This window comes from Aquarana catesbeiana, linkage group LG02 (genome assembly GCF_042186555.1).
Source record: "Aquarana catesbeiana isolate 2022-GZ linkage group LG02, ASM4218655v1, whole genome shotgun sequence".
Classification (NCBI taxonomy): domain Eukaryota; kingdom Metazoa; phylum Chordata; class Amphibia; order Anura; family Ranidae; genus Aquarana; species Aquarana catesbeiana.
Window position 1 is genome coordinate 794,191,448 of NC_133325.1, and position 25,211 is coordinate 794,216,658.

A 25,211-nucleotide genomic window follows, 5' to 3' on the forward strand; every position below is an offset into this window, starting at 1 on the left:
CACGTAGCATTCTTGTTTCCATACAATATGCTGAGAATGCTGAGCCACAAGTAAGAGTATCACAGACATGTACAGTATCTCACAAAAGTAAGTACACTCCTCAGTCACATTTCTGTACATATTTTCTTCTATCTTTTCATGTGACAACACTGAAGAAATGACACTTGTCTACAATGTAAAGTAGTGAGTGTACAGCTTGTATAACAGTGTAAATTTGCTGTCCCCTCAAAATAACTCAACTCACAGCCATTAATGTCTAAACCTCTGGCAACAAAACTGAGTACACCCCTAAGTGAAAATGTCCAAATTGGGGCCCAAAGTGTCTCCCCCCCACTCGCTCAGCACATCATTTGACAGTGACAGGAGCCAATGGCTCCTGCTGCCTTCCATCTGCCGAGGGAGGAGAGAGAGAGAGAACTGCTGCTCTCGTGCACATTGCTGGATCACATCGGCTGAGGAAAGTATAAGGGGGAACAAAGAAAGGAGGCGCCTCTGGGTGCAGACTTAAAAACACTTTTAATAAAAAGAGCAGCAACAGAGATTGCACTCACATTTGTTGAGTTAAAAAGGCATATGAGAGTCCCAGATGTAACTGGAGGGGTCCGTGAGGTCGATCATCCCTGCCATGGATGTGTAATCAGACTGGTCTTTCAGATGCACTGTGTCCACCGGCCGGCAATGATGGAGGAATAACAGAATGAGGCTTGGAAGGCAAACGGCAATCCAGACGAGGGGCGATGACATCACACACATGCGATGCGTTTCCTGAGTCAGCAAGCCGTGAATGGCATGATGGCTGCACTCCTTTGTCAAGCTTGGACTATTATCTTTTCTTATCCCTTGTTCCAGTTCATCATTTATATGCATAATATTGTCATTTATGTGGATTATTGCTTTTAACCTTTGCGCCAAACACTTGTTAGAAAGTATAAGGGGGGACTGGGGGGATTCTGCAGCACAAAAGGTTTTTCATCTTAATGCATAGAAAAAAGTTCAAGTTTTACTGCGTGTGTGAATGAGCCCAAATTCACTGCAGAGGCCACTGGCATGTACAGGGTGAATGCATCAGTACTAGTTTAACCTCCTCCCGCCTGCTGTATTGTCAAATGATGGGCGGGGGGGCTCTCATTCTGGGATGACGTCATATGAAGTCACCCCACTCTCACCACACTTGTGTGCCTGTGGGGGGCGCACATCGCAGTAATCTGTGGTGTACTCTATCCCTGGGACACGGCGCATCACCGATCTCTGTAAAAAGACGATGATGCAGCTCTTTACCCATGTGATTGGCTGTATCCAATCACAGCTGATCACATGCAGTGGCGGTGCGTCCATAATGGGCACAGGAGTGCTGCCCCCTTTCTCCTGTCACCCCTCTCTCACCATAGATAGATAGATTCATGCAATGCATGAATCTATCTATGGTCGCCGCTGCCGCCCCCTATTCTGGTGTCTGGCCCATTGTCAGGCACCTGAATTACAGTGGCGGGTTTTTTTTTGGAAGTGCCTGATTAGAGCCGTAGGCTCTAATAGGCTTCCAAAATGGTAAACAGCGGGCGCAATGCTGTGCGTTTGCTGTTTTGCAGTGTTGTGTTAGGAAAGAGAATAAATTGTTTTCCTAACACTGACCCGCCTCTCAGCCAATCAGGTGCTCGGGTCTGGTTACCTGTCACCTGATTGGCTAAAACAACAGGCGCTGTGATTGGACGCCTGATAGAGAGGACCGGAGACATCGAGGATGTGGAGGACGCCACCGTGACCCGCTGCGAGACAGGTAAGTCCCGACTCCCGGGCGATGCACACTGGCAGCAATTGATGGGGCACAGTATGGGCAATTGATGGGCACACTCACAGCAATTGATGGGCACAGTGGCTGCATTTGATGGGCACAGTGGCTGCATTTGATGGGCACAGTGGCTGCAATTGATTTTTTTTTTTTTAAGTTTGTTTGCGCCCGCCAAAAATTTTGAGCACCAGCCGCCACTGATCACATGTAAAACAAGGAAATGATGGTTATCGACATTCCTCTCCTCACACTAATGCCGCGTACACACGAGCGGACTTTATGGCAGACTTTGCCCGGCTGACTTTTCGACGTACTTTCTGAATGAATGGACTTGCCTACACACAATCCACCAAAGTCCGTCCAATTCGTACCTGATGACATACGACCGGACTAAAACAAGGAAGTTCATAGCCAGTAGCCAATAGCTGCCCTAGCGTGGCTTTATGTCCGTCGAACTAGCATACAGACGGCAGACTTTTCAACCGGACTCGATTTCGATGGATTAATTTCGAACATGTTTCAAATCTAAGTCCGTCCAACTTTTGAGAAAACAAAGTCCGCTGGAGCCCACACACATGATCGAATTGTCCAACCAAATCCCGTTCGCCGGGCAAAGTCTGCCGTAAAGTCCGCTTGTGTGTACGCGGCATAACATTTTGTGAGGAGAAGAGATCTGATCAGCAGAATTTCCTCACAGGGGAGATCTGCACAGATACTTAAGGGAACTGATCATCAGTGCAGCCCCAACAGTGCCCAGCAGTGATGTCAATCAGTGCTGCCTATTAGTGACCATCAGTGCTGCCTTTTAGTGCCTGCTTATCAGTGCCCATCAGTGCTGCCTATTAATGCCTCCTCATCAGTGCCAGCAGTGATGCCAGTCAGTGTTGCCAATCAGTGCCCATAAGTGCTGCCTATTAGTGCTGCAAATGAATGCCTCCTCATCAGTGCCCAATCAGTGCTGCATATTTGTGCTCCTCATCAGTGCTCCCTATTAGTGCTCATCAGTGCTGCATATTGGTGCCTCCTCATCAGTGCCACAGAAAAATTACTTCTTTACAAAATTTCATAACAGAATTTAAGAAAAAAAATTGTTTTTCCAAAATGTTTGGCTTTTTTTGTTTTTTAGCAAAAAAGAAAAAACAGCCATAATTAAATACCACCAAAAGAAAGCTCTAGTTGTGTGAAAAAAAAATGATAAAAAATGTCATTATGGATACAGTGTAGTATGACCGCTCAATTGTCATTCAAAAAGTGACAAAGCTGAAAGCAGAAAATTGGCCTGGGCAGGGAGGGGGTAAAAGTGCCCGGTATTGAAGGGGTTAAACACACATCTGTACATAATAATCTCCTTTACAAACAATGAATCCTGCTCTCAATTTCCCATCTGATCCTCCCAGTCACCTTAATAACCTTTCTTCAGTCTCTACATACCAAAATCAGCAACTTTCTATGCAAACAAAAGTTGTGTGAAGAGCTACAAGGAAGTGAGATAAGAATGCTGACACCTTATTCTGCATTATGAAGCGGAGCTCCGCCTACTGATCTGTTTCCAGCGCCTGATTGGCTGGAGATGATGAATAATAAGTAGCTATATACACAGATCTCCGTCCACCTAAGAACCAGAGCAGAGCTCAGGACAGGAGCACCTGACAGATATCTGCAGTCAGAGTGTAGATTTAGTTAGTTGCCTGTTCTGGATCTTATATACATTGTAACTTCTCTGCCTGACTTGTACCAGAGGAGAGGAGAGGAGATGATCGGACGATGTGTGACAGGTAATGTCAGCTGTGATCTTCTAGATCAGTATATAGAATAGATGTGATCTGTATACAGAGATATAATATGTGATCCCAGCGGTGTATACATGGAGATCAGTATATAGAATAGATATGATCTGTATACAGAAATATAATATGTGATCCCAGCGGTGTATACATGGAGATCAGTATATAGGAATAGATGTGATCTGTATACAGAGATATAATGTGTGATCCCAGCGGTGTATACATGGAGATCAGTATATAGAATAGATGTGATCTGTATACAGAGATATAATATCTGATCCCAGCGGTGTATACATGGAGATCAGTATATAGGAATAGATGTGATCTGTATACAGAGATATAATATCTGATCCCAGTGGTGTATACATGGAGATCAGTATATAGGAATAGATGTGATCTGTATACAGAGATATAATGTGTGATCCCAGCAGTGTATACATGGAGATCAGTATATAGGAATAGATGTGATCTGTATACAGAGATATAATATCTGATCCCAGTGGTGTATACATGGAGATCAGTATATAGAATAGATGTGATCTGTATACAGAGATATAATATCTGATCCCAGTGGTGTATACATGCTGGTTGCTCGTTTTGTCAGAACACGTTTTCTCCTGATTTGATTCCCATTTAATATTTGTAGGGGGATTTTGAAATAGGTAGTCAGTGGAAGGAAACCCACCAACATCTTGCAGCTGAAGGAATTTTGCATGGAGAGATCATCACAACTTTCACTGAATCAATGTCAGAGAATGGTCTGTAGATGATTACAAGACATTATTATTATACGAGATTTATATAGCGCCAACAGTTTACTCAGCGCTTTACAATGTATAAGGGGGACAACACAATTACAGTACAGTTCAATACAAAAGGTACAGGAGGGCCCTGCTCGTAGAGCTTACATTCTAAAGGGAGGGGGTGGTGGTACAAAAGGTAATAGCTGCAAAGAATGATTTGATGGGGGTGGCTCGGGGACAGTTATGTGGGTGTGGGATAGGCTTCCCTGAATAAATGAGTTTTCAAGGATCTCCTAAAGGTGGACAGGGTAGGGGCTGATCGGACATACTGGGGCAGGGAATTCCAGAGGATGGGAGAGGCTCTGGAGAAGTCCTGAAGGCGAGCATGGGAGGAGGTAACAAGGGAGCTAGAGAGCAGGAGGTCCTGGGGAGGAGCGGAGGGGGCAATTTGGGCGATATCTGCAGATGAGGTTGGTGATGTAGATGGGGGCGATGTTGTGAATGGCCTTGTATGTTATGGTTAGCATTTTGAATTTTACACGGTGGGGAAGCCAGTGAAGGGATTGGCAGAGAGGAGCAGCAGTCACGGATCGATTAGTGAGGTGTATTAGTCTAGCAGCAGCATTCATAATAGACTGAAGGGGGGATAGCCTGCTTAAGGGTAGGCCATTAAGGAGAGAGTTGCAATAGTCGAGGCGGGAAATAATCAAGGAGTGAATAAGTTGTTTTGTAGTGTCATTAGTCAGGAAGGGTCGAATTTTGGAGATGTTGTGGAGGTTAAGGCGGCAGGATTTAGCCAGTGATTGGATATAGGGGCTGAAGGAGAGGTCAGAGTCAAGGATTACACCCAGGACCCTGGCATGTGTGGAGGGACCAATGGTTGTGTTGTTGATATTAATGGTGAAGTCACAGGAGGGGGACCGTGAAGGAGGAAATATAACAAGCTCAGTTTTAGAAAGATTAAGTTTGAGGAAGTGGTGTGACATCCATACCGATATGTCATTCAGCAAGTTTGAGATCCGTGAGGAGATAGTGGGGGTGAGTTGGGGAGTGGAGAGATAGATCTGTGTGTCATCGGCATAGAGATGGTATTGGAAGCCATGGGAGGTGATCAACTGGCCCAGGGAAGAGGTATAGAGTGAGAAAAGGAGAGGCCCAAGGACAGAGCCTTAGGGTACCCCAACAGAAAGAGGAAGGGGAGCGGAGGAGATGGAGTTGTAAGTGACGCTGAAAGTGCGCTGAGATAGGTAGGAGGAGAACCAGGATAATGCAGAATCACGGAGGCCAAGGGAGTGTAATTTGCTGAGGAGCAGCAGGTGGTCAACTGTGTCAAAGGCAGCAGAGAGGTCTAAAAGTATGAGTATGGAGTAGTGGCCATTGGTTTTGGCAGTTATTAGGTCATTGGTGATTTTTAGTAGGGCAGTTTCAGTTGAATGTTGTAGGCGGAAGCCAGACTGTAGGGGGTCGAGAAGGTTGTTGTCTGAGGTAGCGACTCATTTGGTCATGAACAAGGCGTTCGATGAGCTTGGAGGCAAACGGGAGAAGGGAGATAGGTCTTAAGTTATTCAAACAGGTGGGGTCTAGTGAGGGTTTTTTGAGTATGGGGGTAACCAGTGCATGTTTGAGCGGGGAAGGAAAGGTGCCGGAGGAGAGGGAGAGGTTGAAGATGTGGGTTAGGGAGTTGAGGATAGAGTGGGAAGGTGGTCGCAGCAATTGAGAGGGGACAGGGTCCAGGGGACATGTAGTGAGGTGGGCCAAGGAGAGGAGTTTATCAACTTCTTCTGTGGTAACTGGGCAAAAGGAGGAGAGTATTGAGTGTGGTGTTGGACCTGATATGTTGGGTAGGGGAGGAATTTGAATGCTGGATATCTCCTTGCGAATTGTGTTGATTTTGCTATTGAAGTGGTTGGCAATATGTTGAGCGGTAAGCAAGTTGGTGGGAGGGGGCAGTGGGGGGTGAAGTAAGGAATTAAGGGTAGAAAAGAGTTGACGAGGTTTGGATGAGAGGGTTTTGATGAGAGTGTTGTAATAGGTTTGTTAAGCAGTGTGGAGGCAGGAGTTGTATTTGAGAAGGACAGATTTGTAGAGGGTAAAGTCTTGCAGGGATTTAGATTTACGCCATGCTCGCTCAAGAGCACGGCTGCGTCTCTTGAGACTTCTGGTGTCGTCTGTTTGCCAGGGTTGTGGCAGATGGGGCCTGGTTCTGCGTGTAGAAAGAGGAGCAAGTACGTCTAGGGAGGATGACAACGTGGTGTTGTAGATGGAAGTGGTTAGGTCTGGGCAGGACAGGGGTGCGATTTTGTCATAAAGGCCATCAGTAGCAGAGTGAAGAAGGGAAGGTTTGAGGTTGCGAAGGTTCCTGCGGGTAGTTGTTTGTGGGTTGGCAGCATGGGATATAGGAGACAAGGAGAGTGTGAAACGGATAAGGTTGTGATCAGAGAGAGGAAAGGGTGCGTTGGAGAGATTGCAGGGAGTGCAGCGATGGGAGAATACAAGGTCAAGAGTGTTGCCGTTGGAGTGAGTGGTGGTTTGTGTCCATTGTGTTAGGTTAAAAGAGGAGGTTAAGTTGAGTAGTTTAGAAGTGGTAGCATTATTAACATTGATTGGAATGTTAAAGTCACCTAGGATGATGGCAGGCACTTCAGATGAGAGAAAATAGGGTAGCCATGCAGAAAAGTCATCCAGAAAGCGTGACACTGGTCCAGGAGGCCGATAAATGACTGCGACCCTCAGACAAGCTGGAGAGAAAAGACGAATGCAGTGCATTTCGAAAGAGCAGGTGGAAAGAGAGGGAGGTGTGGGCAGTACCTGGAAGGTGCATTGTGGGGAGAGGAGAAGTCCGACGCCACCTCCTTTTCGTCCACTGGGTCTGGTGGAGTGAGTCCAGAGAAGGCCACTGTGGGACAGTGCAGCTGGAGAGGTAGTATCAAATTCCTGGAGCCAGGTTTCAGTTATAGCAAATAGATCAAGGGATTTGGAGAGGAAAAGGTCATTGACAGAAACTAGTTTGTTGAAGACTGAGCGGGCATTCCAGAGGGCACATGAAAGAGGGGGGCCGACTTGTGGAATCAGGGGAATTGGGATGAGAAGGTTGAAGTTGCGACTACTGTTGGAGGAGGTAGATGGCCGATCTTGACGTTGGAAATTGGGTGTGGGAGGGCCGGGGTTTGGTGCGATGTCCCCAGACATTAGGAGTAGTAGGAGGGTGAGGGTGGTAAGGCGGGAGTGGGATTTATAGGAGCGAAGATGCTGTGGTGGAATGGACGTGGTGATACTGTGTGGGCTTAGAATGAGCAGGAGGTGGTAAGTGGAGTAATATTGAGTGGGCAGAAGAGAGGGAGATATGTAAAGGTTAGGGGCTGGAGAGGGGGGGTAAAGTAATGAGAGTTTGAGGAGAGAGGACGTTATAACAAAGATTAGTGTGAGCATTTTAGAGGGTGGGGACAGGCTAATAGAAGGAAGGCTGAGGAAAGTTAGTGAATGAAGTGGAACTTCCTGCAAAATAGCTGTGAAACAATAATGTCTGTACTTACTTTTTTTGTAGCTGTGCCTTAGTCAAAGTGCCCGTGTCCAAGTGCCAAACACTTGTTACCGGCGTGACACTTTGTGCAAGGAGTGACCAGCCTAAACCCTCGCGACTGCTATGGGCTTCTGCGGCCAAGAGTGTATTTACTTTTTCCACAGTACATCATTACATCTATCAATAGTTTAGCTGAATAAATAGAGAAAGGACTTTATTTACAAGGAGGGTGGGACTTTGTGTGAAGCACGTGGCAGCAAGAAAAGTAATTGGGTGAACATAAAAGGATTTTTATTAAGAGCTACATTGTAACCATACATGATTCCAGTAATGAAGGTATAAGATAACATACATAATGCATCTTGGCACATAGCACAGTACATAAATATATGCAACACTGATAACAATGGTATACAGTAGGTAAGATAGTAACAATAGGATTGGTAGTAATTTCTCATGGAATAACCACACAAAAAATCCTAGTTCACCACAAAGGGGGTTTGTTTAACCGGTTTCTGACGATATACGTCAGCAGAATGGCACGGCTGGGCAAATCGACGTACCTGTACGTCCATTTGAATTCCCCGCCGTGCCATTGCGTGCGCGCACCGGCCGGGGGCTCCGTGAGTCGGGTTGCGGGTCCCGCAGACTCGATCGCTGCGGGGATACCTGCGATCGCCTCACGGAGAGGACAAACAGGGAGATGCTGATGTAAACAGCATCTCTCTGTTCTGCCTAGTGACAAGTGTCACTGATCTCTGCTCCCTGTCATCGGAGCAGAGATCAGTGATGTCACACATACAGCCCATCCCCCCTACAGTTAGAAAACACTCCCCTAGTACTGATTAACCCCTCCCCGCCCCCTAGTGGTTAACCCCTTCACTGCCAGTGTCATTTACACAGTAATCAGTGCATTTTTAATCCCACTGATCGCTGTATAAATGACAATGGTCCCAAAAATGTGTCAAAAATGTCCGACATGTCCGCCATAACGTCACAGTCACAATAAAAATCGCTGATCACTGCCATTACTAGTAAAAAAAAATTATTAATAAAAATGCCATAAAACTATCCCCTATTTAGTAAACGCTATAACTTTTGCGCAAATCAATCAATAAAAGCTTATTGTGATTTTTTTTTTTTTACCAAAAATATGTAGAAGAATACGATCGGCCTAAACTGAGGAAAAAAAAAAATTTTTATATATTTTTGGGGGATATTTATTATAGCAAAATGTAAAAAATAATGCGTTTTTTTCAAAATTGTCACTCTTATTTTGTTTATAGCGCAAAAAATAAAAATCACAGAGGTGATCAAATACAACCAAAAGAAAGCTCTATTTGTGGGAAAAAAGGACGTCAATTTTGTTTGAGAGCCACGTCGCACGACCGCACAATTGTCAATTAAAGCAACGCAGTGCCGAATCGCAAAAAGTGCTCTGGTCAGGAAGGGGGTAAAATCTTCCGGGGCTGAAGCGGTTAAAAAAAAACGATAATTCATACGTGTTGCCTGCAGGACCTGTGGGGGTACATATTGCATGGTAGCTTGAATAGTCAGTAAAATTGATAAAGACACGGCAACCAGTAGATCTACACATTTCATAAATAGCTGAATAAATAATAATAAATAAATAATGAATAATCTTAATAATAATAATGAATAATAATAATGAATAAAAACATTTTTTCTTGTGTTCTTTTCCAAGTATATCACCTTTATTTGTAGGCACTTTTTCACATGACTGTATGAAGTTTCTTTCTCTGGTTAGTCCTTCTCCTGTTTTATTATCTGCCTGTACCTCACCTCTCTTCCATTCCTCCCGGTCACCATCTCCTGGGTGTCCATCCCTCTACTGTTCATCCTTCCATCTCCACATCATCTCTTCTGTCTTCCTAGCCTTGGGTTGAGTTGCTCTGGTTCTTCTCCTCATTGCCTCTTCTCCAAGTATATGGAGACATATCAACACATCCAGAGGAGTAACTAGAGTGTTCAGGGCCCCGGTGTAAGAAACCTTGAAGGGCCCCCCTGACCCCCCCTTCATTTCATTGGTCCCAGGGCCCTTTTCTTTAGTCCCGTGACCCTCCCCACTGACCCCGGGGGCACATTACATGTGTTCTGCAGAGAGCCCCCTTCCTACCATCTTGGGCCCACCGCACAGTGACAGAAAACAATAGACATGTCACCAGCACACCAGGGAACTCCATATAAGGGTCCAACCTCAATGGAAGAACTACCAGGGTTACAAAGGTCACACTTGTGACTGGGTCCTGGCATTCTGCCACCATGGGCGCCCCAGGAGCTTTTTCTCCTAATTAAAGTGGAGTTCCACCCCCCAAAAAATAAAAATAGTAATGTGCTTAAAAAAAAAATTTGGAGAAAAATTTTTTTTTTACTCACCTCTAAATGCCTGTTGCTAGGGGGTCCCTCGTAGTCTGCCTTCTTCAGTGCCCGGGCTCCTGACATCACTTCCCTCGGTGCAGGAAGGAAGATCACCTCTCCCCCCTAACTCTTGTTAATCATCTGGGACACGTGACCCATCCCAGATGATTGTGCGGCCAGTGACGGCATGCGGCGCAGATTGCACATGCGCAGTGGGTGCCCGGCTGTGAAGCCACAGTTAAAATGCTGGCGCCGCCCAGCAGAGAGGGGGACAAGCAGGGCTTCAATCCCCACATCACTGGACCCTGGGACAGGTAAGTGTCCGATTATTAAAAGTCAGCAGCTGCAGTATTTGTAGCTGCTGACTTTTATTTATTTATTTTTTTAAATGTGAACCTCCGCTTTAATATATCTTTTGCATTTAGAAATCCCAATCCTATCAGTAATAACTGCTCTGATCACAGGATCAGATCTTCATTTACTGGAACCGTCTCTCCATTCCCCACCATACATCTGTAATTGTTTCTTGCTTCAGCCCTCTAAGTCTATAGATCTCCTATCAGTGATCAGTAGTCCTCAGTTGGCCATGACAATGACATCAGTAGAAATGGACACACAAAGAACTGGAGCTGATGAGGCTTTGGGATGATCGTTGTGTTTATGTTCCTCTTCTCTGCTGGGACTCTAGAAATTGCATTTGGGTTTTTAGGGGCACTGTGAAAGTTCTGCTCACATTTCTGATCTGTCTTCTCCTCCCAGGTCTCCTGTATATGACGATCATACCGGTGTCATCAGGAACGGTGTATGTACAGAGCGGATCAGACATCACTGGATGTGATATGAAATGTCCTGAGGATGATGTTACTGTGGAGCTGTACAGAGTATGCAGAGGGGTGGATAGGACATTGCTGCAAAATCTTTGTTTTATTAATGCCACTAAATCTCATGACTCCAGAGTCCAACTGCACACAGGGAGCGGATGCTGGAAGCTGACACCCGCCAGGAAGGATGATTCCTGTGTGTATGAGGTCTGGTGTCACTGTTCTTGGGGACATCGAATATCCTCTACAGAGATCCGTGTTCTGGGTAAGAGTCCATATACTACATCACACTTCTCTACACTGCATTGTACTCTATGGGGGAAGAAGTGTCTATTATACAGGATGAGTGAGGAGAGGAAATGAGTTCTTCATATAACAGATTTCCAGTATTCCCCACTGATATCTCCCCATCTGTCCTCCTCAGTATAACACTGGAGGGGTGTGGGCATCGTGTCCCTATTCCAGGCCCCAGAGGGTTTGTGACAAACAGTGAGAGGTATGAAATATACAACATACAGCGCAGTGTACAGCCTGGAGAGGAGTGGAGTATATACACTCACCGGACACTTTATTAGGTACACCTTACTAGTACTGGGTTGGACCCCCTTTTGCCCTCATTCTTGGTGGCGTAGATACAACAAGGTGTTGGAAACGTTCCTCAGAGATTTTGCTCCATTGTGACATGATTACATCACACAGTTGCTGCAGATTTGTCAGCTGCACATCCATGATGCCAATCTCCCATTCCACCACATCCCAAAGGTGCTCTATTGGATGAGATCTGGTGAGTGTAGAGACCATTGGAGTACAGTGACCTCATTGTCCAGTGGTGAGATGATTGGAGCTTTGTGACATGGTGCATTATCCTGCTGGAAGGAGCCATCAGAAGATGGGGACACTGTAGTCATAAAGGGATGGACATGGTCAGCAACAATACTCAAGTAGAACGTGGTGTTTATATGATGCTCAATTGGTACTGAGGGGTCCAAAGTGTGCCAAGAAAATATCCCCCCCACCATTACACCCCCACCACCAGCCTGAACCGGTGATACAAGGCAGGATGGATCCATGTGCCAAATTCTGACCCCACCATCTGAATGTCACAGCTGAAATCCAGACTCATCACACCAGGCAATGATTTTCCAATCTTCTATTGTCCAATTTTGGTGATCTGTGTGAATTGTAGCCTCAGTTTCCTGTTCTTATCTGACAGGAGTGGCACCCAGTGTGGTCTTCTGCTGCTGTAGCCCATCTGCTTCAAGATTCAATGTGTTGTGCATTCAGAGATGGTATTCTGCATACTTTGGGTCACTGTTGTCTTTCTATCATCTGGAACCAGTCTGCCCATTCTCCTCTCACCTCTGACATCAACATTATGTCCACAAACAGCTCCACTTTCTCCAGGGCCAGAGGAGACATAAGCCCAACAGGCCAGTCTGTCCTCCTCATCTCTGCCCCCCTTAGAGCCTGAAGCTCTAAATTTGCTTAAAAAAGGGTGGGCTCAGGAGGGAGAGCACTGCACCCCTGAGCCCACCCAGTTGTGTGACATTGATGAATTAATATTCACTATTGTCTTCCTGACTCTCCTCCCAGACAATCTGGAAGTGGGTCCTGAGACCCGATTGTTCAGAGTCTTGGGGGGATGTGCTTGACATGATCGCTGCCTTCCCATCCACCATCCATCTCCCGCATGGTGGGGGGCTGGGGGGTGCTTGCGGCTTTCCATACTTCTCCCCTTGCGGGGGGATCGTTATTTTACTGCACCCCCCCCCCCAAAATATTTAGCACCAGGCCCCACTGGTCAGCTGGGAACCTCCCGTACCCATGAAATAGCCTATGATGATCTTATCGGTCCTTAAATTAGGTGCCTCCTTTTGTTTTTGTTTTTTCTAGCTATGAACATTTTCAGCAAGTGCAGGAAGTGGAGAGTCCTTGTCATTTACTGTAAGCTGAACAGAAATCACTAGCAACCTTATCTTCTTTCTGTAAACTACCAGTCTCATCATCCCCCATGTAATCTATGGGGGGGCTGAAAAAAGAAAGCTAATGCTGCCGCCATGTCTAAAGACTATTAAATTGCAGTGTATTAGAGAAGCACTTTAACTATAGGATGGGAAATTAGTGATCAGGGTGTGTACAAGAGCTAGCAATCTATTCCATGTATCTCAATAGTGCCCATCAGTGAAGGAGAAAACAAAATTTTATGACAGAAACTAGGGAAAAGTTTTTTCTTTTTATTTATTTCGGTCTTTTTAGTTTGTGTAGCAAAAAAATAAAACCCCCAGTGGTGATCAAATACCACCAAAAGAAATCTCTATTTGTGGTATGAAAATGATAAAAATTTACTTTGGGTACAGTGTAGTATGACCGTGCAATTGTCATTCAAAGTGTGACAGTGCTGAAAGCTGAAAATTGTTCTGGGCAGGAAGGGGGGAAAGTGCCCGGTATTGAAGGGGTTAATGTATGTTAGGCTAACATTGAAAGAACAATTACACTCTTTGAATCTAAGTGGCTGTCTGTAATGATAGGCTAACATACATTAAACAAATGCTTTTTCTATCTAAGGCACTTAAGTTGCCTATAAACCCAACTCTGCTCTCGAGCATGGCCACCCACCGACTGCATTGTAAGCTAAATAAGTAAGGGGCAGGGCCACCTGGTGACACCACCCCTTGTGATGTCACCGACCGGTGCATGCTGGGGGTGTCCCTGAATGGCCGTTTGGAAATGTGGTCACCCCTAGTATTGCTGGCAGATCACATAACTAATCATTGTGGGTACAAGAGCTAGCACTCTATTCCTTGTATCTGGGCTCTGTGCTGGTGAGCTATGACTGATGGTGACCTTCTTTCTCCTGATCATTCCAGATCCGGTTCTCATCTCCAACCTCATTAGTAATGGCAGCCGGCTGGGCGAGGAGATGGCTGTGAGCGTCCAATTCTCTGGAGAAGAGAGCGCTGTGACCTGGGAGGTGGACGGGGAGCCTCTCCCTGAAAGATACCGGCTGATAGATGACAATAGGACGCTGATTATCCCCAGTGTGCAGAGAGACGACGCCGAGAGGAGATTCCGGGTCAGGATCACAAACCCGGTCAGTGAGGAGATCCGGGAATACCGGCTGACCAATGATACGATGTTCATCAGAATGCTGGAAACAGAAGGTATTGGTGACTATGGGGGGTCATGTTATATTCCATGTATGGGGGTGTTATAGATTGGGGTCCTGTCTCCTCTTCTCTGGGGGGTCATAGTGGGAGTGTGACACAGAATAGTAACATTGTGTCTTGTTGTCTCTTCTCTGCTCTCCTGATGGAGGATTATACAGGTGAGATGTCACATGACCACCGACCATACAAACTGATACATTGTATATTTATCATTTTTTTTAAAGCTAATATATTTTACATGGTATTTTCTGTCTCAGATTCTGAATCCCCTAGAAAGTGGAATCTTCGTGTTGGTCTTAGTGCTGGTGGTGTCGTTGTTGTCATAGTATTATTGGTGGCTTTCATCATATATCGGGTGAGTGACATTCCCTCTCCCTATGTTACACTATTATACTCATATTAAAGCAGTAGTAAACCACTGCATTAAAAAAAAAACACCTGGCTGTAATGCAATTGCATAATGTGCTAGTATGCATCGCATACTAGCACATTATGAAATACTTAACTTAGAATGAGGCCCTCCAGTGGTGCGCTGTCACTAGTGACTCTTTTCTCCAGGTTCGCAGGCTCCGGCTGTATGAGTGGCCGGAGCCATGATGATGTCACTCTCGGCTCCGACACAAAGTTCTGAAGGTCCGGCATGGTATGTGATGTTCAGAGCACATGTGCCGGTGACTTCACCGGCTGCATCCAGTGTGAATATCTTTTAAACAGTGCAGTTTAGGAGATATTCATTTTATCTACAGTACAGGAAAGTAATCACAGCGCTTCACTTTTTCTACATTTTGTTATGTTACAGCCTTACTCCAAAATGGATTAAATTAATTATTTTACTCAAAATTCTTCACACAATCCCCCATAATGGCAACGTGACAGAAGTTTGTTTGAAATCTTTGCAAATTTAAAAAAAAAAAAAACAACAAAAAAATCACAATTACATAGCTTTTCCCAGCCTTTGCCATGACTCTCAGAATTGAGCTCAGGTACATCCTGTTTCCACTGATCATCCTTGAGATGTTTCTACAACTTGATTGGAGTCCACCTGTGGTAAATTCAGTTGATTGGACATGATTTGGAAAGGCACACACCTGTCTATATAAGGTCAGAGCACAAACAAAGCCATAAAGTCCAAAGAATTGTCTGTAGACCTCAGAGACAGGATTGTATGGAGGCACAGATCTGGGGAAGGGTACAGAAAAATGTGTGCAGCATTGAAGGTCCCAATGAGCACAGTGGCCTCCATCATCCATAAATGGAATAAGTTGGAAACCACCAGGACTCTTCCTAGAGCGGACCACCCGGCCAAACTGAGGGATCGGGGGAGAAGGGAAGTCAGGGAGGTAACCAAGAACCCGATGGTCACTCTGACAGAGCTCCAGCATTTCTCTGTGGAGAGAGAAGAACCATCCAGAAGAACAACCATCTCTGCAGCACTCCATCAATCAGGCCTCTATGGTAGAGTGGTCAGACAGAAGCCACTCCTCAGTAAAAGGCACATGACAGTCTGACTGGAGTTTACCAAAAGGCACTTGAAACAAAGTTCTCTGGTCTGATAAAACAAAGATTCAACTCTTTGGCCTGAATGGCAAGTGTCATGTCTGGCCAATACCATCCCTACAGTGAAGCATGATGGTGGCAGTATCATGCTGTGGAGATGTTTTTCATCAGCAGGAACTGGGAGACTAGTCAGGATTGAGGGAAAGATTAACTCAGCAATGTACAGAGACACCCTTGATGAAAACCTGCTCCAAAGCACTCTGGACCTCAGACTAGGATGAAGGTCCATCTTCCAACAGGACAATGATCCTAAGCACACAGCCAATATAACAAAGGAGTGGCTACAGAACAATTCTGTGAATGTCCTTGAGTGGCCCAGCCAGAGCCCAGACTTGAACCCGATTGAACATCTCTGGAGAGATCTGAAAATGGCTGTGCACCGACACTCCCCATCCAACATGATAGAGCTTGAGAGGTCCTGCAAAGAGGAATGGGAGAAACTGCCCAAAAATAGGTGTGCCAAGCTTGTAGCATCATACTCAGAAAGACTTAAGGCTGTAATTGGTGCCAAAGGAGCTTCACCAAAGTATTGAGTAAAGGCCGTGATACTTCTGTACATGGGTTTTTTTCTTTTTTTCTTTTTAACACATTTACAAAGATTTAAAAAAAAACTTCTTTCATGTTGTCATTATGGGGTATTGCTTGTAGAATTCTGAGTAAAATAATGAATTTAATCCATTTTGGAATAAGGTTGTAACATAACAAAATGTGTAAAAAGTGAAGTGCTGTGAATACTTTCTGGATGCACTGTAAGCCTTATTATAGGCTTACTTGTAGGGAAAATCACAAAGTGGACTGCAGAAACAGATATCGCCACCTGCTGGCTGTGAGCTGACATTGAATGTTCCAAGAGGTCTGTTTAATCCCATTGCTGCCAGAGCTGTTTTGTATTCTTTTTTTCACACATTAAAAAAGATCATTCTAGGCTTGAAAATTACTTAAAAATTCAAGTCATTCATAATACAGTGGTGGATAATCTAGAACAGATAGTGATATCCTGCCACTGGGTCCCATAAATATGACAGCTGTTAGTGGTCACACAATGTATTTACATCAAGGGCAACAAGAGGAAGATCTCATTTATTACACAGGTATATATTTTGCCTATGTGGTCTAAAAATATATGGAGGATGACAGTATGACTCTCATTGGCATGCACAGCCTATTGCATTAGAGTGTGCACCCCAAAGAACAAACACACATGTGTGTATATCAGCAGAGCAGTGGACAGTGTCAGTAGGGGAGGGAGGGTGTCTGTAGTTTTTATTTTTATTATTTTTTACAATTTTAGGTTTTTAATTTGTTTTTTACAATATGTTTTTTTAATTTTTTTACTACCTTCTTTTTAGGAGGCCCCTAGAGTCTAAACAGATCCCGGATGTCTCACTTTTAAGGGATCGAGGACAAAGCTTCCCCAGTCCCTTCCTCTGCAGCCTCAGCTGCACTCGGCAGTGAACTAATGGGAAGTGCTCTGTGCAGAACGGCTTCCTGTTCATTCACAAGCTGAAGCATAATAAACAGAGGGGGGTTATTTACTAAAGGTAGATCCACTTTGCACTACAAGTGCACTTGGAGATGCAGTCGCTGTAGATCCGAGGGGGACATGCAAAAAAAACCAGCATTTTTGCTTGTACATGATTGGATGATAAAAATCATCAGAGCTTCCCCTAATTTCAGATCTTCCCCTCTGATCTAAAGCGACTGCACTTCCAAGTGCACTTGTAGTGCAAAGTGGATTTGCCTTTAGTAAATCAACCCCCATAGTTTATTATGCTTCAGTTAAGAATGAACACAGGAGCAACCAATACAGATCATTCACTGTGTTTGTTCAGAAAAGGAAGGGGCCAGTAAATGAAATATTTACCAGCCGCTCCCCCCGCTCTCCATCCTAAAACATCCCCCGTAGCAGCCAGGGGAGAGGAGGGAAGCTGGCAGCACTGTGGGGGGGAGATGGGGCACCAGGAAGCTGGAGAAATCAGCATTGCACAGGGTGATTGGGGTGTGGAACACCCAGTCCACACACCTATGATATGCTACTATAGCCATAGGTGTGTGCACAGGGTGTGCAAGGTGTACCTGGGCACACCCTAATCAAGCTGTGTTGCACAGATTCCCCCTGCAGAAGAAGGGACTGGGGAATTTCTGTCTCAAAAGTGAGACATCAGGGGGTCTGTTTAGACCTCTAATATCTCACCAAAGCCCCCCAATGAAGCTCCTAAAAAATTGTATAAAAAGAAAAAAAATAATAATAATATATTATTAAATAAAATTGTAAATAATAGAAAAATTGTAAAAAAGTTATGATAAAAAATAAAATAAAAATAAACTACTGACATCAAGCTCTTCTCTACTGACACTGTCCACTGCTCTACTGATTATACACACGTGTGTTGTTTGAGCTTTGGGTGCACATTTATGACTACAGCCAGATGATGAGACTAACTTGTTATCAGTGAGTGGGCACACATCCTCCTTGTATGTGGCTGTTTTCCACCATAACCCACAGCTGTGTGACTGGTGCAGCCATAATATTATACGGTCCGTCACACCCACTGTACTAATAACATTTCTCCAAGTGTCTTCCAGGACAGCCCATGAGACCTTGGGCTCCTCCTACCAGGACAGGAAACACGTCACCCCCACCAGATAAAAGGGCGGTCCTCCAGGCCCATGTCAGTTATTTGTGTTTCCTCCGGACGGGGGGTAACATGTTCATGGAACCTGCTCCCATAGGCCTTATAAGCAGGGGCTTTGTATGGCTTTTTTCTGGGGCATATCACTTACCTCTTCCTCTGCCAGAAGCAGCACACCGCTGGGGAGGTTGGCTGTGTTGCTGTTCTCTGTCCTCAGTGCCTGGAGAGGGCCAGGACCGGTGTGAGGTTGTGCCCCTAGCGCAGTGCATTGCACTCTAGCTCAGCTGAGCTTCGGTTGTCCTTCCCTGCCGGCAGCCTGGCTGATCTGAGCAAGGAATGGAGGAAGCCGCAGCGTTCGAGGGGGCGGAGCTATTGCGCTCCAAGCTGGCCCACAGGAAGTGCCTGGAGAGGGTTACTTCCGGGGCATATGACATCATCATCGGGCGCCGAAGACGAGGTTCCAGTCTTCATAAACGGCGCGAACAGAGAACGCTGGCTGCTGGTGTTTCTTGGTGTTAAGCAGCCAGGCTGTGGATGACCAAGAGGGGCAGAATGGATCCTCCTGCAGTACCTGCACAGGCAGCGGATGCAGTTCCCAACACCAGCACCTCTCAGATAAGCCTGGGGTGTTCTGTCACCACCTTGCTATCCCTGTGAGTGTTCCCTCCCCCTCCCCCCTCTGTAGTAGTGGGTGTAAGGGGACACATTTCCTCCCTCCTGCACATGGTGTTACGGAGTGATTGTGTGGCTTTAATTACATTGTGGGTCATTTATTTTGTCTTGCAGACCAAGACTCAGGACAAGGCCCAAGCGCAGCCACTTAAAAGGAAATGTGCGGTTTGCGCAAACAAATTGAGCTCCTCATGGAGCAAAGCAGTTTGTCGCACCTGTATAGAAGGCCTAGTAAAGGATGACCCGGTTGCCTTGCCAGAAGATGCTTACTTCTGTTAGGGATGAGCTTGCGTCCACCTTCAGTTCCTTTAGAACGCTTATTGACAAGCTCCAGACTCCAGCAGAGAGTCCGTCTTCACTGAAGGCGTCAGTAAGCACTCCGCAGCAGGCAGAGAGTGAAGACTCTGAGGCTGAGGTCAGATCTTCCCGTTCTTCTCTGGAAGAATCAGGGTCAGATACAGAGCCAAGAGATAGAGAATCCACTCGAGGCTCAAGATTTAAGTTATCTGTTGAGGATGTAGATGACTTATTAAAGGCTATCTATACTACCCTTGAATTAAAAGAGGAAGAGGTTCAGTTATCCAAACATGATCTTATGTATAAAGGATTACATAAGAGAAAATCAAGAGTGTTTCCAGTTCATAGTTCTTTGGTTGATACTATTAAACTGGAATGGGATAATCCTGAGAGAAAACCATTCTTCTCTAGTAACCTAAAAAGGAGGTTTCCTTTTGATGAGGACACTGCGCAGCCATGGAATAAGAATCCCAAGTTAGACGCACCTCTTTCAAAAGTTTCAAAAAACTCGGACCTGGCGTTTGATGATATGGGTACGCTTAAGGATCCGATGGACAAAAGGGGGGATATCCTTCTCCACAGAGCCTGGGACTCAGCAGTTGGAAACCTGAAACCAGCTTTGGCTTCCACTTGTGTGGCCAGAAATCTGGAGGTTTGGTTGACTCAGATTCAGTCACATCTGTCAGCAGGTACCTCCAGAGAGCAAATTTTAAAGTCTTTTCCTCTCCTATTTCAGGCAGTGGGTTTTTTGGCAGATTCTTCCGCTGAGTCGGTAAGAATGTCAGCCAGGACTTTGGCTCTAGTGGACTCGGCCAGGAGAAGCCTTTGGCTTAAGACCTGGTCAGGGGACTCGACCTCCAAGTTGCGCCTTTGTGGCCTTCCTTTAACTGGCGATCATTTATTTGGCCCAGGTCTACAGGAGGCACTGGAACGCACGGCTGATAAGAAAAAGGCGTTTCCAGAGAAAAAGAGAGTTCAGACAGCCAGAAAAATTTTTCGTGGCCAAAACAGGCAAGAGAGTCCTAGAGAAAAGGACAGCAGGCCAAAAAAGCATTGGACTGGGCACAAAGGCAGAGGCAAAGGGGAGTGCTATTTAACCCTCCTCAACAGCCCGCCAAGCCGCAGTGACTTGTGTTCCCCGGTGGGAGGGAGATTGAGGGCCTTCATCCCACAGTGGGCAGCAGTCACTCTGAGCCCCTTCGTCCTGGACCTAGTGACCAATGGGTACAGGCTGGAGTTTGTTCACCAACCACCAGAACGTTTGTTGGTCACATTTCCTCCACAAGATCGGGAGAAAGCGAGGGCTCTGGGTCTCCAGATCGGAGACTTATTAGATCAAAAAGTCCTGATTCCTGTTCCTCGATCGGAGCGGGGCAAGGGATTCTATTCCCATGTATTTGTGGTCAGAAAGCCGGCAGGAAAGTTTCGACTTATCCTGAATCTCCGGACCTTAAACAAGTCCATCAGATACAAGCATTTCCGTATGGAGACGGTTTTTACAATCAAAAACCTACTATACCCAAACTGCTTTATGGCCACGTTGGACTTAAGGGATGCTTATCTTCACATCCCTATCCATCCAGCCTTCCAAAAGTTTTTGAGATTGGCAGTGAAGACGGGTATGGGGACCCGACATTTTCAATTTCAGGCCCTCCCCTTCGGTCTTTCCTCAGCCCCACGCATCTTTACGAAGGTGTTGGGGGAAGTGCTGGCTCCTCTAAGATTAAAGGCAATAACGGTTATCCCTTACTTAGACGACCTCCTGATAGTGGCAAAATCATACCAAAGGCTGTTGGAAGATCTCCAGGCTGTACAGGACTTCTTACAGTCCCTAGGCTGGCTAATAAACAAAGAAAAATCGTCCTTGATTCTGGCCCAGAAAGTAACTTATCTGGGTTACGATTTTCGCTCCGTGAACCAAAGAGTTTTTCTTCCTCAGGAGAAGATTACCAAAGTGTTCCAGACTATGTCAACATTGCAGACCAACCAGTCGGTCTCTCTGAGACAGGTGTCGAGGGCAGTGGGTCTTATGACCTCATGTTTTCCCGCAGTACCATGGGCGAGAGAAACCTTAAAAGGTTTCTTTTAAGAAACTGAGACGGGGACGTAAGGTCCCTGGAGTCAAGGATCTGGCTTCCCGACAGGATAAAAAGAAGCCTGTGGTGGTGGAGAGCTGGTCAGCACCTAGCAGGAGGTCTCCCATGGTCCTTTCCCATTTCCCGAAGGATTACCACGGATGCGAGTTCCTGGGGATGGGGGGGCCCACCTCAGCAATGCAGTAGCACAAGGAGAGTGGTCCCCAGAGGAGGCAAGGGCCTCATCCAATCAAAGAGAGCTGCTTGCAGTCCAGAGAGCCCTCCAGTCTTTTCAGATGGAGATCAGGGGTCACAACCTCCAAATCCTGTCAGACAATATAGCGACAGTCGCATATATCAACAAGCAGGAAGGCACGAGAAGCCGGAGGCTTCAGTCCATTGCCCAGGAGATCCTTTCATGGGCAGAGAGGAATCTAGCCTCCATTTCTGCTGTACACCTGAAGGGGAAAAACAATTGCCTGGCAGATTATCTCAGCCGTCACAGGATAGACCGAGACAACTGGTCCCTTCATCCCGAAGTCTTTGCAGACCTCACCAAGAGATGGGGTTATCCGGTAGCGGATTTGTTCGCAAACCGAAACAACCGCAAGACGGAGATATTCTTTTCCATGAACCCGGCAGACCAAGCCTTGGGGATCGATGCTCTGGCGAACCCGTGGCCTCCAGGCCTATGTTATGCCTTTCCGCCAATCAGGCTGATTCCAGAAGTCCTCCGGAAGTTTCGTCTGGAAGAGACAGATCTGATTCTAATTGCCCCGTTTTGGCCCAAGAGGCCATGGTTTTCCCTGCTACAGTCTCTGGTTTCAGAGGCTCCGTGGAGTCTTCCGAAAAGGGAAGACCTATTATTGCAGGGTCCAGTATCACACCCTCAGGTGGTTTCCTTAAACTTGACGGCCTGGTATCTGAAGAAAAGATACTGAGCGTCCAAGGGTTCTCTGACAAAGTAGTCAGGACTCTCGTTAATTGCAGGAAGCCAGTTACTAGAGCCATATATTCCAAAGTTTGGAAAAGGTTTAACTCATGGTTATCTGAAAATGATAGATTAACTCATGATATTCCGTCTATTTTGGAATTTTTCCAAGAGGGTGTCGACAAAGGTCTTTCTGTTAGTACCTTAAAGGTACAGGCGGCAGCTATTAGTGTGTTCCTCCAGTTTTCTCTCCTGGAAAATCCCACTATAGCCAGATTTTTCAAATCTATCTCTAGGGCCAGACCAGTAGTAGTGAGAAGTTGTCCAACGTGGGATCTGTCCCTAGTACTTCAAACTCTGGTAGAATTTCCGTTTGAACCTCTGGAAAGTATGTCAGTTAAGTTACTTACATTAAAAACTGTGTTCCTTATAGCTGTTACCTCAGCTCGTAGGGTAAGTGAGTTGCAGGCCCTATCAGTTAGGGAGCCCTTCCTCACGATTTTTGGAGATCGAGTTGTGTTACGAACCGATCCAGGTTTTTTGCCCAAGGTGGCAAGTACATTCCATTGATCTCAGAACATTGTATTGCCAACCTTTTGTAGTTCGCCACAGGGCGACTTAGAAAGAAAATTTAGTTTTCTAGATGTAAGAAGGATTCTCTTGGTCTATCTTGAGGTCACGAAGACCTTTAGGAAAACTGATGCCTTGTTTGTCCTCTTTTCTGGAGTTCACAAGGGGAATAGTACATCTAAAGCCACATTGGCTAGATGGATAAAGCAAGCCATCTTGGAAGCTTACAAAATTAGGGAGGTTCCTACACCTTTTGTTACTGCGCACTCAACTAGAGCCTTGTCTACGTCTTGGGCTGAGAGGGCTGGTGCCTCACCGGAACAAATTTGCAGGGCTGCCACTTGGTCCAGTTACTCGACCTTCATTAAACATTATCGCCTGGATCTCCTATCAGCTCAGGAGCAGGCGTTTGGTCGTAAGGTCCTTCAGGCAGTTGTCCCTCCCTAGACTGGTAAGTTCTGGCTCATCGTCTCATGGGCTGTCCTGGAAGACGCTTGGAGAAAAGCTGAGTTAGACTTACCGGTAACTCCTTTTCTGAGAGTCTTCCAGGACAGCCGGATTCCCACCCGGTATTGTCTGAAGTTATGTGTATTATGCATATGTTTTGCAGGGTCCTACGGTTCTTGAGAATACTGACATGGGCCTGGAGGACCACCCTTTTATCTGGTGGGGGTGACGTGTTTCCTGTCCTGGTAGGAGGAGCCCAAAGTCTCATGGGCTGTCCTGGAAGACTCTCAGAAAAGGAGTTACCGGTGAGTCTAACTCAGCTTTTTGTACACAGACAAATTATAAAATGATGACCTACTGGAGAGAGAGTAATTACCTGGGAAATGAATGATAAAGTTGATTCCCTTCACTGCTTCCCCTCCTCTCTATTTTCTGACAGATTCTAATCCCGGTGTCTTGCCGAGAAAGTTCCCCCGGCGGATAAGGACCCCCCTGTACTGCGCATGCGCTGCGCTTGCGCAATTCAAACTACTACGGTGATGCTGAAAATTGCCGAACATAAACAGCTGTGAGTGAACTCTACACCGCGCATGCGCAATTTACACGACATTCTACCAAACTATGCCGCACGCTCCCGATACTCGTGCTACTCTGCAAGGGGCGGGTCTATTATTACAGTCTATTATTACTGTTAGATCTGTAAGCATCCGCCCCTTACATGATATAACAGTAATAATAGACCCGCCCCTTGCAGAGTAGCACGAGCATCGGGAGCGTGTGGCATCGTCTGCTACAATTGTCATGTTAATGCCGCATGCGCGGTGTACAGCTCACTCACACCTCTTTATGTTCGGCAATTTTCGGCAGCTCTGTAGTCCTTCGTACTGCGCAAACGCTGCGCCTATGCAGTACTGGGGGGTCCTTATCTGCCGGGCGGAACTTTCTCAGCAGAACACCAGCACTGATAGTGTACTGACCATTGATGCTACTGACTATGCTGATTGCACTACCTGTCCCCAGTTTATACGTACTAGGGGAGATTTACTAAAGCTGGTGAACACAGAATCTGGTGTGGCTGTGCATGGTAGCCAATCAGCTTCTAAATTCAGCTAAAAGGCACATGACAGTCCACCTGGAGTTTGCCAAAAGGCACATGAAGGACTCTCAGACCATGAGAAACAAAATTCTCTTGTCTGATGAAACAAAGAGGTCACAGAGTTCAATGAATGACAAGCGTCATGTCTGGCCAATACCATCCCTACAGTGAAGCATGATGGTGGCAGCATTATGCTGTCGGGATGTTTTTCAGGCGGAAGGAACTGGGAGACTAGTCAGGATCGAGGGAAAGATGAATGCGGCAATGTACAGAGACATCCTTGATAAAAACCTGCTCCAGAACGCTCTGGACCTCAGACAGTTACTAAACCCAGGACCCTGCACTCACTATATCTGGTCTCCCACAGTGCACAGAACATGGAAATGCAATTATTTTAGTAAATATAAACTGCTAAATACCTTTTCTCATCAGCAGTATATAGCAGTCTTGTGACTTCTATCAGTGTCTGGCTGAGCATGGGTTAAAGATTGTAGGAGGAGTTTTCATTCTCCTCTGACTGTCCTATGAGGCTGCATGACCGCCGACCCTCTGTCTGGACAGTGCTGATTGGCCCTGTGCTGATCACATGCACCCTTTAAAAAAAACTGTCTAGCAATACACGCCAAACTGAGCATGTGCAGAGTGCCCCCAAGGCGCTGTACTATCATGAGATGGATTGGGGACAGTAGAAGAAGGGGAGGATCAGAGAAGACAGGATCAGACAGCCTTTTTA

At 46.0% G+C, this 25,211-nt stretch overlaps 1 protein-coding gene across 1 annotated transcript; it reads left to right on the top strand.

The window, feature by feature from the left end:
- Positions 1–3,398: 3,398 nt before the first annotated feature.
- LOC141129434 (uncharacterized) lies at positions 3,399–14,870 on the top strand. The gene is made up of 4 exons (XM_073617468.1): positions 3,399–3,561; positions 10,972–11,298; positions 13,901–14,194; positions 14,458–14,870. The coding sequence occupies exons 1-4, from the start codon at positions 3,540–3,542 to the stop codon at positions 14,601–14,603; spliced, it is 789 nt and encodes a 262-aa protein (XP_073473569.1). The 5' UTR covers positions 3,399–3,539; the 3' UTR covers positions 14,604–14,870.
- The last annotated feature ends 10,341 nt before the right edge of the window (positions 14,871–25,211 follow it).

Coding starts and splice junctions, on each gene's coding strand:
- LOC141129434 (XM_073617468.1), top strand. CDS start 3,540: ATGATCGGACGATGTGTGACAG. Junction 3,562..10,971: donor GATCGGACGATGTGTGACAG/GTAATGTCAGCT, acceptor TTCTCCTCCCAG/GTCTCCTGTATATGACGATC. Junction 14,195..14,457: donor CAGAATGCTGGAAACAGAAG/GTATTGGTGACT, acceptor TTTCTGTCTCAG/ATTCTGAATCCCCTAGAAAG.